The sequence below is a fragment of the Malurus melanocephalus genome, unplaced genomic scaffold, assembly GCF_030028575.1.
Source record: "Malurus melanocephalus ecotype Western Australia unplaced genomic scaffold, MMel_1.1 scaffold_412, whole genome shotgun sequence".
Taxonomy (NCBI): domain Eukaryota; kingdom Metazoa; phylum Chordata; class Aves; order Passeriformes; family Maluridae; genus Malurus; species Malurus melanocephalus.
This window is the reverse complement of record NW_026623644.1, coordinates 547,063-565,165: the sequence shown is the minus strand read 5'-3', so window position 1 is coordinate 565,165 and position 18,103 is coordinate 547,063. Positions and strand designations below refer to the sequence as shown.

Here is an 18,103-nt window from a genome sequence, read left to right as displayed (position 1 = left end):
CACCCAAATAGCCAGACAATCTCTGTGCCATGTCCAGAACCATATCAAACTCCCTGTTTTGCAACAGAGCAAAACCAACAACCATCAAAGCAATCCCTGCTCATGAGGAGGTGGCCAGGTCTCTCTGCACCACAGTGTGCATCAACCCATCCCAAAGYTATGTCCAGGGCAGGCTTGTTGAGCCTGGATGTAATGGGTACTATAAGAAAGGAAAAAAAAATTTAAAAAAAAGAAGAAAAAAGATAAATAGAAATGTAGGTCAATAYTGTATCTCTCCTCACGGGCAATTTCCTCTCAGGGCTGCAGACCCGGCAAAGCTGTTTGAGCCAGGATGGAAATTCAATTCATAATTCCCCCTGTATATCGTTTTCCAGGATGCCCATGCTTTTGCAGACGAGTTTAGGAAGCAAAGTGCAGAGAGCAGAGCTGAGGCTGGAGCTCTCCATGTCCAGCCTGGCACAGTCCTGTGCCCAGGCTCCACAGTCCTCCCCCAGAACAGTCCACCCACCAGGGCATCACCCAGAGAGGGCCCAAAGAGGGAAGGGATGAGACTGGACAAGGACAGCGTTACCCTGGGAGCTGCTCCTGCTCACAGGGACACTGTTATCCCAAAAGTTGCTCCCTGCTCCCAGGGACAGTGTTATCCTGGGCGTTCCCAGGGGAGCTGCCTCCAGGAGCCACAAASGCTGTGCAGGGTGCAGCCACACCGAGAGCACCAGCGTGACCAGCTCCTACCCCTGCCCACAGCTCCCCTGCCTAAAATCCATTYCACACAGTAAGTGCGACACAAGCAGCTGAGTCCTGGGCTGAACACAAAAGCTAAGTGATGCAGCTCCCTCCGGGCCATTCATGGCATTTTCTTGGCTGCTGCAGGACCCCAGGGTGGGGGAACAGCAATTCCCCCTTGGGGTGAGTGCAGAACCCAATCTGGAGTGCCCACAACTCCCGTTTGATGCTCCCACAGCCAAGGCAAGGATGGCTGGATTTCCCATGGCTCCTCCAAAGGCCGGCTGGAGAGCACGAGTGGCACTTTGATTTCATCACCCTGCTCCTCTCCCCATGCGTCCCCACTATCCCGGCACCATGCATCACAAATGACCCCTGGTGACACGCTCGGAGCTGTTTGTCACCACGCCACTTGTCACTGCCTGGCCGTGCAGCAGGGCGGGGAGAGGGCAGGCAATTAAACACTCAGGATCTGCACTGATTACCTTTCCCTCATCCGAGGGGACTCCACGCTTTCTCAGCAGTGTCCCAGCTGGCACAGCCAACCCACACAGAGCTCCTGGGACAGCCAGGGAGAGCAGGGCCACCCATTTCACCTGCTCCGAGGCTTTTGCATCACTCTGGGTCTCTCAGTTACTGGAACATCACCAACAAAGACCTGTTTACCCAAGCAGGGGTTGCAGGAAACCTCCAAAGCCCAACTGCAACCCAGCTCAGCTTCCAAACGATGCCTTGCACAGGGGACTGGTGAGGAGTGGCTCAGGGGGAAAAAATCCCTTTTATTATTATTGTGGGATCACAGAACCATTGGATTGCAAAAGCCCCCAAGGTTATTGACTCTAGCCATTAACCCAGCACTGCCAAGGTCACCAGTGACCCGTGTCCCCAAGTACCACAACCAYACAGCTTTCAAACACTTCCAGGGATGGTGATTCCATCACTTCCCTGGGCAGCCTGTTCTAGAGCTCGGCAGCCCTTCCCATGAAGGAATTTTCCCAAATTTCCAATCTAAACCTCTTGAGGCCGTTCCCTCTCCTCCTGTCCCTGTTCCCTGGGAGCAAGGCCCAACCCCCTCAGCTGTCCCCTCCTGTCAGGGAGTTGTGCAGAGCCACAAGGTCCCCTCAGAGCGTTCTTTGCTCCAGGCTGAGCCCCTTTCCCTCAGCCACTCCTGRGGCTCCAGACCCTTCCCTGGTYAGGGTAAAAAACTCCTTTTTAATGTTTTTAATTATTATTGCTGCCCTGCTGGGAGAGCCAGCAGCTCCTGAAGCTCGCCATGGGCTGTAGGGTGCAGCACAGCCCCAAACACGGGTGACATTCCCACCCCTTGGCAAGCAACGCGCAGCAGGAGGAGCCGATCCCAAAGGAGCTCTCTCGTGACTGTAAAAAAAAMAACCCCACCAACCCAACAAAAACCAAAAAGGAAAACGTTCCAGAAAGGCTTTAAAAGCCCCTGGCTGAGTCAGTGGGTTTGCCAGGTGCTGGMTGTTTGCAAACAGGGGTGGAACAATGCGGGTGCCGGACATGGGCCGGATCCGGCGCTTCCTTGCGGCGCTCCCATTGTCCAGGAGAACAATCCCTGCTCCGGCTGGACAGCCAAGGCCTTCAACGTGCTGGAGAGGGGGGAGAGCCAGCTCTGCTGGAGAGGGGGGAGAACCAGCTCTGCTGAAGTGGGAGAGGGCACAGAGCTGGGAAAGATCGAGGGGTTTCACAGCCCACTGCCACAGGGATGCTCAAGGATATGTGCACACTGAGCTGTGCATCCCAAAATAATTTTAAAAATTCATTTCCCCAGGCTCTTCAGCTACCACAGAAAGTTTCCTAAAYGATCATTAACAGAACGAGGGTTTGGAAGCAGCTTTATGCCTCCATTTGCAAATAGTCACAAGGAAAGACTTTTGGATGGGTGGGAGAATCARAGAAGGATTTTTCCTCYTGTTTAAATGCTKGAATTAATRTTATTAACACTCAGAAGGTCTCATGTAGGGAGGGGACATACAGAAAGGGCCCATGGAACAATTTAAGGAGGAAAAAATTGTTAAGCAGGAAAATAAAGTCGCTCATGGGCCCATTCCCTGATCCCTCTGAGGTCACTGCTGCAATAGTCCAGCTCAGCAATCCCACCCTGCAATGCTCACCTGGCCTCCACTCATACCTTGCCCGAGGGATTTTCTGCRTTTCTCCCTTTTTTCCTGTTCAGASAGGTCTGGGATGATTTGGGGACAGGGACGGGGAGTGGTGGCTGTGGGGCCCAAGCCTCCTYCCTGGCAGCAGCTGGGACTCAGGGACCCTCCCATCTCCACGCCAGGGGAAGGAAAASGGCCTGAATCCACCAGAGGCACATTGGGGCTGATAATGTCTAATTAAGATTTTCATTAAAACCCATCAGACTCATTAGAAAAAAAGTTAACAAGGTTTTCCTGGACATTTTCCTTGCAAAATTATTATGGAGGTTAATGGATGCCTTCACTAAGGCATAATTTAGGAAAAATCACACCTTTTTTTTTYYCCYTYTTTTTTTTTTTGTGATTCCAGTGTCTCTCCTCCACAGCGTGGCCGTGGTAAAACTGGGCTGCCTGTTCCACCCAGTGGTGGAAGCAGGGAGATCGCTGCCAGGCAAAGGCAGAGCCCCCTCAACAAAGGGGAGCATCCCTCCCTCCCTCACCTCCAGGACTGGGCAGAAGCTGGGAGAGCTGCCCTTTCCCAGCACAGCCCGAGCAGGGAGAGCGGCTTGGACTGACGCAGGATGGGAGAGGGCCAGGAAACTTGATACTGTGCCAAAAAATAAAAACAAAAGGGAGGGAAAAAGAAGAGGAAAAGGCACATTTTGAGAGGTCGGAGGTCTGTGGCTCTGCTAAGCCTGGAATGAAACACTCTGCGGCTGTTCAGAGTGGAAGCTGTTGCAGCTGCTCTGTTTTGGGTCTAAAAGCAGCTTTTGGGATGGTTGGTGGGGGCGTGTCTCACAGGCACCCAAGCCCCAGGGAGCAGAGGCACAGCAGTCCATGGAGAGAAGGAGAGCCACATCTCCTGACAGCATCCTGACCCACTGCCCAGTCACCTCCAGTGGCAYGCTGGGCAGGAGGAAAGCTTGAAATCCCAATTCCAAATTTGCAGGGAAACATTTTCTCTGGAAAATCACCTAAAGAATTGTGAGCACCAGCCGCAGGCACTCCCTTGAGCCCAACTGCTGACAGAGACCCCGATGTGTATTGGTGCACAGGAGCAGATCAGTGTGGCAGGGTTTGGGGACAAACTGGCTGACCCAATCCCAGTTCCCAGGAAAGAGCCTGAGGAAGTCCTGATGGTTTTTAAGCCAAGTTATTTATTTTTTATCCATGGGTACCCCAGCCCTTGTTTCACCTCCCCATCCCAGGATGCTGCCAGCTCCAACCTGTGCTCTGCTAAGCCAAACCCAAGGGCAGGTGGAAGGAGAGAGCAGCAGGGCAAGAATTTCCTTTTTACCTCTTTGTTCTTTCTCTCCTGTTTTAGAGGAGAAAACATTCTTTAAAAAAAAATCACCTGTAGGCCAGGTAAGCTGGAATGGAAATGATGGAGTGGTGGGGAGGAGGGAGGTCAGCACAGAGGCTGGAAAGAAGATGACTCCCAACCATAGGGAAATACATGGAGCAGCGGATTAGGGAAAAAAAATTAAATTAGGCAACCCCTAAAAGAAAAAAAAAAAAGCTTTTCTGCAGCCCCTGCCAGTGCCTGGTGTGCTCACCCTGCCCCAGGCATCTGGGCAGCTGGGCATGGAGCTGCAGCACCCTGGCATGGGATGGATCCAGCCAAAGGCACAGGGAGCAGKGTCCTCTGTCCCCATGACCGCCCTTGCTGCCATTTACCCATGGGACAAAATCAACACCACCTTCATCACCCCAGAAAACCTCTCCTGGGTGCCCCAAAATGGTACAGGGGCACCAGACTGGACCACGAAGGAGGGAAAAGGCAGACAAGGGCAGAACCAGGGACCAAAATGTCCTAGTTCTCAACACAAGCAACAATTKTAGTGGGAAAGCTTGACAATTCCCTTGTTTCAAGCAATAGCAAATTGTTCTACTACTAATTGCAAACTGTTTGCAATTATTTTAAAAATCACTTTCTAAATCACATTGTTTCCAATCTTCTAYGATGGATAAGTAGAGGAAATCAATAATTATCACCAGAGCTGCTCAGCAGGAGGGAAGGGTAACAGGGGAACCAGCATGGAGCTGCTCACTCCTCGATATTCAAGGTCGGACATGCCCCTCCTGCTGCTCCCTTCCCAAATCCATTCCTCCACACAAAAGGCACAAGGGAAGGACAAACAYGGAAAGGAGACGGAGGGATGCAGGAGATCAGGATAAACATATGCAGACTTTGACAAAGGTCAGCAGGTGAGGAAGGATGGGGGGACCCGGCTGGGGATGGGATAGCGCACCGGCTGCCGTGTGGAAAGCCAAGGGTGCCTGGAAGCAAGGCATTGATGGGCAGCCTGTGCAYTGCAGGCAGCACAGCCTAGCTCTGCTCTTGTTCTGTGGGGTTTGGTTTGATTTTTCCCCCTGCTAGCTCAGMTTTCCAGCTGCTGCAGCAGACAGGCTGGCAGCAGCAGATCGGAGCACAGGAATTTGCCAGGAGGCGACAAATGACAGTGAGACAGGGCCAAGAAGCTGCAGGGCTGCTCTTTCACCCCTTCTTCCAGGGTTTATAAATACATCTCAGAAATTCAGCACAAAGCTGGTTCAGTCCCAGACTTTTTCCTTCTCCCTGCACTCGAGTTAGTGCCCGGCACAGGGAAGGTCAGAGAAAAAGCCAGCGTGATTCCAGCACACAGAAACACAGCGCCCAGTCCTCAAAGCCACAAGGGATGAAAGCCAAGAGACACAATCCTGGTGAGGGGCTCCTTTGCCACCATCAGGTTTCAAACACCAGGACAGAAAGCTTTTAACGATCTTCCTTGAGGAGAATGAGTGAAACCCACCCAGCGTGCCGATCCAAGGCTGCCCCATCTCCGTGCCACCTGCTCCCCGAGCGGTGATGCAGCGCCCCTTGACCACGCGAGGAAGCCATAAAGCAGGGCTGAGGATGGGGCACAGCAAGACAAATGGGTTTAATATCAGCCTGAGCGGAGTGAGAGCTTCCTCTCACACCACATGAATTATTCATTTGGGATTCAGGCACAGCCTCCATCCCGCACCAATCGGGTGCCCCAGAGATGAGCTGGGCAGTCCACMGGGCTTTGGGGCACAGCTGAGAGCTGTGCCAGGAACTCTGCCAAACCAGCCTGGGATGGGAGCAAAGAACAGAGCTGATCCATGAACACAATTCCCCTCTGTCCCACGCCCATCCTGGCACAGCCAGGAGCAGCCCCCATCCCTGTGACCCCAAAACATGAGGATAAACTCCTCGGGGCTCCAAGTGCTCCCAAAGAGGATGATGCTGTGCCTGTGCTTCCCGTGAGCCCTAAGTGCCGCTAAAAGCCGGGATTAATGAATCCCTGAGTGCCCCGGGCTCCACTGTCAGCACGAACCCGCTGGGTCTAATGGCCCCATGTCAGGCACAGTCTCCTTCCCAGGGGAGCAGGGATGACAAGGGAGCTGGGGGAGCTCAACAACCCAACTCATTTTTCTCCCCACCGCGCAGGAATTAAGCCCATTTTCTCAGCCTACAAATAGTGAGGGATTTTCTTTTTTTGGTTTTTTTCCTTGGTGACAATTCCCACGGGCTTGTTAAGTGGCTCATCTCCGGCTGATGAGGGCTTGGAGCAGATGTCAGCAGCGTGTGCTTCCCAGGAGCCAGGGTGCAATCCTGGCAGCTTCCCTGCCAGGCACACCAGSCAGGGGAACACCACCCCTTCCAAGAAAACAAAGTCAAATAGCAATCCAAGGAATTTTTATTTCCAGACTTTGCAATGTGCCACCTCTCCTGCCCACCAGCTTACGTGGGCTTAGAGCTTCCCTTGCCAGCCCCAAGGTCTATGGGGATCCAAGGAGGAGCTCAATGGCCAATGAACTACCACGGAGCCAGAGTCCCAACCCAAGGTCAGATTTTTACTCAGACACAGTCAATTTTCCAAAATTCCTAATGTTAACCCTGGATCAAGCTTTTAGGAGGCRTTTTAGTGACCTTTCAGAGAATGAGGGGTATGTTGGATTGGGGTTCCTCGGCAGCATTGAGCAGGGCCTTCAGSTTTTGTGCGATCCCAGCCCTTTCTCTATCTTCCTGACATGGGAACTGGAAAATACTCGCACAGGACTGGGCTGGGGAGCCACCAGAGCTCTGCTCCACAGACAGCATCCTAGCAGCACCCATGGAACCATCAAACAGCACGTTCCTGTCATCACAGACATGCCTGGTGCCATTCAACACCCTCCTGCCCCACACCCACAGCGCATTCTGGTGCCTCCCAGTATCCTACAAGCTGCCACTCAATCTATAAAGGATATTTCTACTCACTTGGAGCTGCCAGAATCTCTAATCTTCGCCTCAAGGAGTCTGAATACAAAGCACACTCCCCATGCAAAGGCAAAATGTTCACCAGGAGCTCAGCAGTTTCTCCTTGGGGATCAGTACTGAGGAGGAGTGGGAGCCCAGCTGGAGACAGGCACTAGGGCACAGAAAACCTGACAAATCCCCTATTTCCTTTGTGTAGCTTTGATGGCATGAACACTTCKCAATCCTTGTGGAGTTTGCACAAGGAAAGGAAACAAGAAAAGCCTCRCAGGTGGGTCTAGGACTCCCCCTCAGAAGGTTTTCTCCCATGCCTCTCAGGTCCTGCTGCTCTCAGTCCTCTGCCCTGCCCCAAGCACTGAGAAGGTGCCTCACACTCCTCCCAGGGTCAGAAGCATCCAAGACCCCACTTTCCTCCAGCTGGCAGAAAGGTCATCACCACCAAAACCCACAGTTCTACATCATCACTGTGTTCCTCCATTTCTGGCAAAGTGACATTACTTCCCAGTCGCAGTGTTTAGCTAAAATCAGTATTTGTTTCCCAYGATGAGAAATGTCATTTTGCCACACAACCATGTGCGCTTCTGTCTGTTGGTTCAATAGCAGAGGAACGTCTCGCCAGGAACGCTCGGTTTGCATACCCCTCCCTCTGAGAGAGAGCTTCAGCTCCTCCAGGAATCTCCTGGTGAGAACAAAACCACCTCAGGGTCAACCACAGATCTCACAGAAATCCCCCAAAGAYGCTGTTGGAGCAAGGATTCTGGAGGTTTCCTGTTGTYGGAGCCCTGGCACGGGAAGGTGTCMTCATCCTCACCTCTGCCAGGTGGGAATGAGGCTTTGCATGGTGAAAACCTGCACAAGTTCCCAGGTTTAAAGCAAACCATCAAACAAGCATTCTCCACAGCTTAGATCCCAGCTCTGCCATCTTCACATATACCCAGAGTTACAGTGGGGAAGAAACACCTTGTGGGACTCTCCAAGGAGCTCACAGCCAAGCCTGGTGGTACACACACACACATTCCACCGCCTGCACCAAAATGATCCAAGTTGGACCTTTTCCCRTCACAACTCCCAAAAGCAGCCCTAAAGCACTTTAACTTTTTTCTTCTTCCCAACCTTTCCTTGTCCTGGTGATGCAAACCTCATAGAAGTTCTTTGGAACTGATCTAACAGAGTGAGGAAAATGCCCTCTCCCTCTCCCTCTCCCTCTCCCTCTCCCTCTCCCTCTCCCTCTCCTCTCCTCTCCTCTCCTCTCCTCTCCTCTCCTCCCACACACGGTGCAAAACCAACATCTTCATTTGGGAGAGGAGAAGGAAAGGGCAGCCAACAGAAAAAAAAGTAACCCTCCAACGGTATTTGGAAAATATTCCCAACAAGGGCGAAAGAAGATGAAAAGCAGCGAGCACTGTTTCCATATTTATAAGCTCACCCTGCAGGAGTCCAGCAGMACGCCGGCGGCATGGCCGGGGGAGCCCAAAAACCAGCACAACAATTCCAATTAACGCCAGGAATCCAAGCAGCCCCACTGCAGCCGGGCCCGATGGCTCTTCCAGGGAAATAACGAGACAGATGGAAGAGCCCGGCCGGCGAGCACGGCACTTTGGAGACACCACATCACACAAGGGGCTTCCAGTGGGGTAGCAGTGGCACCAGCACCACCACCCACACCCTCACCACGCTGCCCACCAAGTCTGGCCCCTGCCCAGAGCGCACAGAGAAGCCACAGGCTGACCACTGCTCCCAAATTCCTGCCTCTCCCCAGAGCAAAACCCCATCAGGGGAGAARGCACTGCCCACTGCACAAAAATTTGGTGACAAACATTTTGTCCTAAAACCAATACAAAGGGYTTGCTGCCCAAACCCAGCCTTACCTTTGCAAGCCACATTGTTCTCAGGCTCATAGCCAGCCTTGCAGGTGCAGCGGCCGATGGGCACCATCCACTCGCCGTCRCCGTTGCAGTAGAGCTTGATGGGCACGTCCACCTCCTCGGCGTTGGGGATGCAGGTGCCACGCGCCGTCACCAGAGACGTGCTCTCGGCGCCCGTCATCGTCTCCGGGAAGATGGCGAAGTTCTGCACCACGCTGGGGCACTTCTTGAAGAAGACCCTGACAGACAGCAGAGACATGCAAGCCCCATAGTCCTGGAAAGCCAGGTAAAAGCCATTGCGGGTCAGGGGCCCGAAACTTCTCACTTCCGTGTTCACCTTCATCAGCCGGCCCCCAAAGTCCACCTGGGAGAAACTCTCGTCAGCAGCGATGGTGTCCACTTTGAGGTAGGGTGCCTCCGTCCAGAAGGCGGACTTCTTGGTGGCAATGACAGAGTCTGTCTCGTAGTAGTAGAGGTTGAAGGTCTCCTTGCAGGAGCCGGGGACGTTGGGGAGGCTGCTGCAGTCGCGCACGGTGAAGCGCATCTCGGTGTAGATGCGGTGAGCCCCGCGCCGGTTGATGAAGGTGGTGAGGAGCCAGTTGTTCTGGTTGGGCTCGAAGACGTTGCACACCTGGTACGTCCGGATGGTGTTGAGGTTCTCGTCGTAGCCACTGACTTCTTCCCACTGTAGAGGGGACAAGGGAGAATTGGTGAGAAGGAGGAAGAGGGACCAGAGGTGGTCAGTCACCCTGCACAGGGCTGGACTGGGAGGACAATCCCAAAGCTCCAAAGRGTACAAGGAATGTGGTTATGGCCACACAATGTGATGGACATGCAGAAACACCACCAGGTCAGCACCAGAAAAAATCACCACCCTCCTACCCCACTCCATGCCKCTCCCCATTGCACCCAATTGATGTTAAAACATCTTTTCCACATGGRCAACTGCCTTAGCTGCCCTGAGAGGATGTAAAAACGGGAAGAGAGATAGCCCAGGCACCTGGAGGCAGGAGACAAGGTAGCTTATGAGACTACAGCTTCATTAAAGCCCGAGCCATCATGAAGGCTGGAGAGTGAGCTGACCCCGAGCTCCGGGCACCACGGGATCGTTTCCCCCGGCAAAGAAAACCAACTAAATAAAACATTACTGCTRTGGAGAGAGGAATATAGATTCGCAATTCGATTTATAGGAGGGCATTAATATAATCCAGGCTACAATTTCAATTAAGGGACAGCGGCAAACTGTGAATAGTCTATGATGGCATTAGAGTCCTACAGACAGATTTACAACCTCATAATCCATTCATTTTAACTAATCCATGTTTACAGTCTCCTCATAACAGCATTATTCATAYGGCAATCTTGAAGCAGCTCCCTCAGTATCAGGGATCATTTCCAGGAGCAATGCTGCAGCAGCACTCACGCCGGTGTTTACACGGGGCACAAGGGGTGATGCCCTGCCGTGTCACACTGAATCACATCATCACATTGCCCTGTCTTGTCACACTGAGCCCTGATGAGCTGATGCACCACCACCAACCCTGAAACCTCACAGATGTTTTCCCTCTTCCCTTTTCCACTGAACAACCACATTTCTCATCCCCAGGCTTCCCTGCTGTAAACCTGTAAACACAGGTTTGCTGTACAAATCTCAGGTTTTTGTTTTGTTTTCCAAGCAGGGCCCTCCTCACACTGCYAACAAGTGCAGCAGCACATTCACTCCAAGGCCCACCCACTCGGTCCCACTACGCTGAAACCCAGAGCAGAGCTCAAGGCTGCACATTGTTGTTAAGCCATGGTAACCAAACCAGCAATAAAGCCTCCCTCATCCAGCTCAAAGCTCTTGCTTCTCATCCCACACCAGGAAAGTGCTGCAAAACCCCTTCTTCCCCGTGCACAAGGTGGGCGATCCAGTATCCTTCATTTCCAGACACCTTTTCAGAGCAGGAGCTGCACAATCCTCCCCAACCGATGGGGCTGCCATTGTTTGCTGTCCCACCTTGGCTTTGAATTAAGCCCTGCCTCCAATTAAAGCCACACCAYGAGCTCTCCATCAGCACCAGCTCCACAGCTCTGCTGCTTCCACTGTGGGAATCCTCCTCTTCATCTCCAAAAACATCAGAGCTTCAAAACTCAGAGTCAAAACCTGCCAGCAGACCCTGCTGCATTTCAAGGTTTCCTACATTTAGGAACAACATGAAATGCCCCTTGGAAAACCCTCCACAGGGTCCAGGGCCAGATCCTGCCACKGCCTCATGCATCCCTCGGGTTGAGCTCTCCTGTTACCAGGCACKGGGAGCAGCAGGTCCATGGCTGGAAGGACCCACAGTGCCAGCAGCTGCTGCCACCAGTGCTCTAACAGCAACAAATGCATCATTTTGATGAGATGCTGTTAAATAATTCACAGGCAGCTGGGGATTAAGTCAATGTTGTTCTCTGCCTCCACCAAGATTTAAAGCACGTCTGTCGGGGAGAGCAGAAGAAGAGCCCACACTCTGCCACAGCCTGCCCTGGGGGACCACAGCCCCTGTGGCCTGGCTGGCACGGGGCCCCAGCAGGAGCACCAACAGCCCTGTAAGCTGGGCTGGGAGCCAGCATCCCTCTGGGAGCTCAGCACACCACAGGGAGATGCCGACCCAAAGGGCTGCATCGGCAACCCCCGGGCTCAGGGGAGGGAGCTCACAAAGCCCTGCACCTCCAGCCCCGAGAGAGATGAGAGGAGCCTGGAGCTGACACCCAGCAGCAGCCAGGARCCTCTCTCTCTGTCAGGAACAGTGTGACCAGCAGGACCATCCCCTGTGTTGGGCACTGCTGGGGCACCTTTAGTCTTAGGGTCAGCTCTGGGCCCCTCATGATAATGACATTGAGGGGCTGGAGTGTGTCCAGGGAAGGGAATGGAGCTGGGGAAGGGTCTGGAGCCCCAGGAGTGGCTGAGGGAGCTGGGAAAGGGGTTCAGCCTTTGAGCTCTGAGCAAAGGAGGCTCAGAGGGGACACTGTGGCTCTGCACAACTCCCTGACAGGAGGGGACAGCCGGGGGTGGTCGGGCTCTGCTCCAGGGAACAGGGACAGGAGAGGAAATGGCCTCAAGTTGTGCCAGGGGAGGTTCTGGTAGGATATTGGAAAAATTCCTCCTGGAAAGGCTTGTCCAGCTCTGTCACAGCTGCCCAGGGCAGTGGTGAAGTCCCCTTCCCTGGAGGGATTTCAAAGCTGTGTGGATGTGGCACTTGGAGCCATGGGGCAGTGGTGGCCTTGGCAGTGCTGGGGAATGATTGGACTYRGTGGTSTGAGAGGGTTTTTTCCAACCTAAAGAATACTGTGATTCTGTGATTTTAGATAAAAGTCTTGGCATTTTAAATACTTTGAGGAAGATTTAATGGACACTCCTGCAAAGCAGAAGCCTCACCAGGAACTCTCAGGGGAGTGAGAACTGGATGGCTGCAGGGATGCACAGAGGGATGGAAGGATGCACACAGTGGGATGCAGGGATGGGGCTGGGGAGGGGCTCCACTGCTGCACTGCAGAAGGTGAGACCACCCTGCCTTACAACCCAGGCTCCCTGCCTGCCTTGCACAGGCTTTCAGCAGCAGCAGCTGCAGACAGCTATTTATATCCCATCTCCATCACCTGCACATGCCCCTCCTGCATTTTTCCAGCAATTTATCTGGGCCCAGAATTTTTCCAAAGCAATTTAGTAGCAAAATTCCCCAATTCAAGGGGCTCAGACATGTCTGGAGTGGGTTTTGTGCCTGCTGCAGGTGTGGCCCAGCTTTGGTGGACAAAATAAKTTCTTTTGGAGGTTTGGCCAAGCCAGTGACACCCTAACAAAGATGCAGCCTGGCATCCTTTCCCCTCTGGTGCCACATCCTGGAGTCCCCAGGGACAGGCCCTGCTGCTGCACTCTACCTGCCTGTCCCACCATGGTGCCCATCCATCAGCTCACATCCCCTCCCAGCCACAGCTCCATCTCTCACTTTTTCTGCCAGGAGAATGTGAGTCAGGTTATTTTATGCTTCCATTCCTCAAAGGCTCATATTATATAAAAAAGATGTTTTAAGTGCCTCAGGGTGTTTGGTTCCTCATTACTTCATAAAAGTGACATTAATAGCCAAGGAAGAGCACTGCCGAGTGCAATTATGGATGATGTTCCAGGTATGAAAGCTGTTTGGRGCCTGCTAATGTTTCCTAATTACAAGGCTTTTGGCACGGGGAGAGGAAGGCATGAGCAGGGGGATGGAGAGCAGTGAGGGGCTGAACCCTTTACCAGGAAGGAGGACAAGAAGGGGAAAAGAGAGTGTCGAGATGGACACGAGCTCCATAGTTACCATGGCCCCAGGACTGGCTCGGGGAAGGGATGCTCAGYCTGGATCAGCTGGACAGCGATGCCCTGGCACCCCACACCAGCCCTATGGGGCACCGCTGCTCYCAGTGTTTCCCACCAGCATCTCACCTCCATAAACAGTGGGGTTAAAAGCATGAACCCCCCAGATGATGTAAGGGTCAGCTGGACAAGTRGAACTTACCCCTGAAGGTGGGTTGGCGGTCCAGCCCAGCTCGGCCGTCGCCGTCCGCGTATCCATCAAAGTTTCTGAGCAAACAGAAGAAAAGGAAAGCAAACCAGTTATTCCCTAGGCTTTCCATTCCATTATGAGCACAGAGACATGGGAAAACTCAGCTGCTTTCCCAGAGCACGCACCTTGCAGAGCTCAGGAATCAACAGCAGCTGCCCTAACACAACTCACGGAAGCAGATCAGCTTTGCTCCAGAGCAAAGGGTGCAGGACAAGACCCTGCAAGGAGTCATGGCCTGAACCCAGCCCACAGTGCCAGCTCGGAGCCTTCCATGCCCGGAAAATGAAAATACTACACCAACACAAAAAAAAAAGAATTAATTAAAATGTATTTCACGGAGTCACCTCATTCCCTACGTTTAGACTTTGAAAAAAAAAACAACCAAAACAGAACAAGAATAACAGTGAGAGCAACACCATAAAGAAACAGATGGGGAAAACCCTCCAGGTTTTATTTATTTGTTTGCAGCAAGCAGACATGCAGATTAATTGCCTCAATTCCTGTGTCCCGACCGAGCAGGAGGAGGAGATGTGCCGCTGGCAGCTGGCAGAACTGCGCATCCCCCATCCCTCCCCTCTCCCAGGTACTCACAGCAGCGCCAGGAAAAGGGGTGCGACCAGAGACATAAAGGTCAGGAAATCAAAATCAGCCCAGGAATCTGCGCTGCCGCCGGGCTGCTGCTTTTAATCTGCCCACGCCTGCTCCAGCAATCACAAGCGGGAAGCGAGGCTCCGATTAATCTTCCAACCCCTCCCTTTGCTAGCCGCCCTGGGATGCGAAGCTGGAGAAGCGTGACCAGGAACTCCCCACCCTGACACGAGTGATAAACGCTCCTGAAACCCCTCCCGGTGCGAGCGTGACCCCCAGAGCAGGGAGAGCAAGGCAGAGCCCAGGGACAGAGTGACAAAGGGCCGGGAGCTGGCAAACCACTCCAAACACAGCCCAGGATGCTGCGGTGGCACTGCCAGGGGGTTCAGAGACCACAGCACCCCTGCTCTGCACGGTGCCAGGCTGTTCCTGCTCACAGTGCCCTCGGAGAGGAGACGTTTTGCTCCTGCTCCATATGGGAAGCAGAAAAGCAKGGTGACCTTCACGCTGTCACCCACCACTTCATTGGTTTGGTCATTTTCCATTTGGCAGAAGGCGGCTTAAAATGAGGTATCCCAGTGGCAATTCCTCTCCAGCTTGAATCACGGAATGCAGGAATGGTTTGGGCCAGAARGGACCTTAATGCTCATCCAGTCCCAYCCCTGYCATGGGCAGGGACACCTTCCACTGTCCCAGGTGGCTCCAAGCCCTATCCAGCCTGACACTTCCAGGGATCCAGRRGCAGCCACAGCTTCTCTGGRCACCCTGTGCCAGGGCCTCCCCACCCTCACAGGGAAGGATTTCTTCCCAATATCCCATCTAACCCTGCCCTCTGGCAATGGGAWGCCATCCCCCTTGTCTGGTCACTCCATGCCCTTGTCAAAATGGGGCTGGGAGCTTCTGCTCCAGACCTCCAGTAAATTTCTTCCACCACCACCCTTCATCTTCCCACCAACTCCAAGACTTCCTTCCCTTCCAAACAGCTCAGTCCCTGGTAGCCATTAATCCTTGCAACAGCCCTCCAAACGAGCAGGCAGATATGTAGAGGCAGAAAAGGGTGTGGTTGTGGAAGCAACAGACCACGCAAACATCTCCCAGTGCCAGTGGGCTGCATCCATGGGGAGGGATGGTGTGGGGGCCCCTAAAACACTTGGTATTCTCCCCCAAGGCAAATAGGGTGTTCTTGTGCCACGCAGGGGAAACTGAGGCAGGGGAGAAAGGGAGACACAGGAGCATGGCCAGACTGGGAGCCGAGCTGGCTCACCCACCCTCTGTGATAAATAAGGGCAGGCTCCATCACAGGAAGGGCACTTCTTCCAAGGGTTTRTTCAGAAAGGCTTTTCACTCCATCATCTCCCTTCCTGTCCCACACACTCACAGCTTCCTTCCCCAGGCTGTGACAGAGGAATGCACTTTTGATAAAGCACAGCTGCCCTGTGCAACRGCAGCACGCGAGGAACAGCTCTGCTCCGAGCTGACATTCACCAGGACCTCTCCCAAAACCTCACCCCTTCCCTCCTCTTGAGCTCATCCCTAAAGGCTCCACATGCTGGAAAAAAAAGCAGGAAGGCACAGCAGCAATGCTGAAGAAGGARACTTCAAAGTAACTAAATAAATACAGAAATTAATTAACAAGAAATKAATAAATGGAAAGAAACCACAAAGAAGCTTCCACTTTGGATGTTTTTGAAGTCCTAAGGGGATTCTGCAGCCTGTGGCCAGGGAGGTCACATAAGGTTTCCACTGCAGACACAGAGCCTGTGTTGCAGAATGTGGAATATGGAAAATTCTCCTACGGAAGGATGTTCATTAATGTTTGATTTTTGTCACTTGTAAGCCTAATCAACAACAAAGGGGATTTAATCTTGTGAAACAGCAGCTCATAAGCTCCAAGTGATGTGCAGGTGTCAGAAAAACAAATTCCATGTTGGTAGAATGATGYTGCCTTGCTAAGGTTTAGGGCTCCAYGTGTTTCAATGATCTCAGTCCTAGGGGGACGTTGACARTGCTTGGGAAGACRGATGTGTCACTGAAAGTGGGCACAGAGAATGYAGAATTTACAGGCTACAAGGACATCTGGCAAAACCCACAAGATAAAGAAGAAACTAATAAAGCCAACTCAGCAATTGTGCTGGAATCAGCCCTGACTGGGTAAAAGGAAATTCCAGCAGGGGCAGATCACAACCACTGACCCAGAAAACCCACCCACAAGAACAGGAAGACATGGCATTGGGCTAACTAGCATGAGAAATGATTCGTTAACCAATAGAAGATAGAATATTAATTAATAAGAGAACATTGCAGACACTGAACATTGTTCCTTTGATTGCTAGAATGTATAAACAGTAAAAMGTTTTGATAGCTTGAACACCACCCAGGCTTGGGCAACTCTGAAATAAATAATCAATGTCTCTCTCAAGTGTGCAATTATTGGCTTGTTGCACACTGGAGAATGAATCCCATTTTGTGGACAACACTTGCACAGCTCTATGTTTCCAAACCAATTTGCAAAGCAAAGGAAAAAGAGGGCTGGAAGCCTGACTCCCTACARACCATCTCCTGTCAGATCCTGTCCTATCTCCCAAGGACACTGATGATCCATAAACTGGCAAAACGGTTCATTTAGGAGTTTTTTTTGTTAAATACAGTGAGATGGTTAAATCCCCCCTTCCAGTTCAAATTCCTGCTGAGTTCACCCAACCGTGTGACTGCAGAGGCACTGGCATCAGAAGGCCATGGCTCAGCAACTTCCTATTGACCTCTCCTATTTCCTCTTGGAGGAAACCTTGGATTTTACTTCATTTTCTGAGATGTAAAAGTGACCCTGTGACCTTGGTGGGGCACTTACAGCCGGGCTGCTCGGGGCTAAGGCTGCTGAGCACCCTCCTTCAGCAGGAGAGGGTTTGCAGATCCCAAGTCCTCGCAGGGAAATGGGGAACAAGACAGAGATTTCAGCACCAAATCAGCAAAATATCCCGAGGGAGGGGGACACAGAGCTGACCCACCACCCACCCATCCATCACTCGGGAGCAGGCAAATGAGGGCAGGCAGGGAATGCTGCTAACGAGGGGATTAATGCAGAGTAGTGCCTGAGCAGCCCTAATGAGTGGAGAAGCCACATGGACACCTCACACCTCCCCTCCCACCCACCTCGCCCTTCCGTGAGGACCAGTCCTCGTTAATTGGCACAGGGTATTAATTAAACCCCCAGAGTACATCCTCCCTCTGCGCCCCTGGCTCCTGCACAGCATCACTGGTCACATCACCCATGTCACCTGTCACCTGGGTCGGGCAGTGCCACCATGCCAGGCTCCATGCCCAAATCACTGCCATCCCCTCACCTGCCCCAGGCACTGCTCCTCCAGCATCTCCCTCCACACCTGCCCACCTGCACATGGGCACAGCAGGTGCCCTCTGCCCCGAGGGAGCTCAGTGCTTTCCCTGAAACAAGGCTCTGGGACCTGCAGCTCTGCTGGCCAGGCTGTGATGGCCCAAACCCTCATTAGAGAGCGAGGAGCTCTGCTACGGAGAGCTGAGCTCTCTTGGAGTGAAGAATCTTCAGCTGTATACAGTAGATTTTCTTTAATGGACACATTACTTTAAACTAAGCCTTCGCCATCTGTTCCAGTCCCTAATTATCAATACAAAAACAAACGTCTACTCACAATTACACTCGTAACAAGTAAAGATGCCAGCAATTAGAATGCAGCAGCTTCCCCTCGCCTAGCAGCGCATCCATCTGGGATGGCACTCGTGTGATCCAGGCAGGGAGCACTCGCTGCTGTCCCGGGCTCCCCACACCCTCCCGGGCAAACCTGGCCAGAGACGATGCCTGAGGCAGGATAAGCTGCGTCTCAGAGGAGCGAAGGATGGGCTGGCATCCTTCCAGCAGCAAGGAAAAAATAAGTTATTTAGGCGAGAATAGCCTTC

General features: G+C 52.7%; 1 protein-coding gene across 1 annotated transcript in view; it reads right to left on the bottom strand.

Moving 5' to 3' along the window:
- The window catches only part of EPHB1 (EPH receptor B1), a 78,036-nt gene that overhangs the window by 39,465 nt on the left and 20,468 nt on the right, over nucleotides 1-18,103 (bottom strand). The window contains exons 2-3 of the mRNA XM_057379604.1: nucleotides 13,538-13,602; nucleotides 9,021-9,702 (exon numbers count right to left, since the gene is read on the bottom strand). Of these exons, the coding sequence (XP_057235587.1) occupies nucleotides 9,021-9,702; nucleotides 13,538-13,602 (747 nt within the window). The remainder of the gene's footprint in view (nucleotides 1-9,020; nucleotides 9,703-13,537; nucleotides 13,603-18,103) is intronic.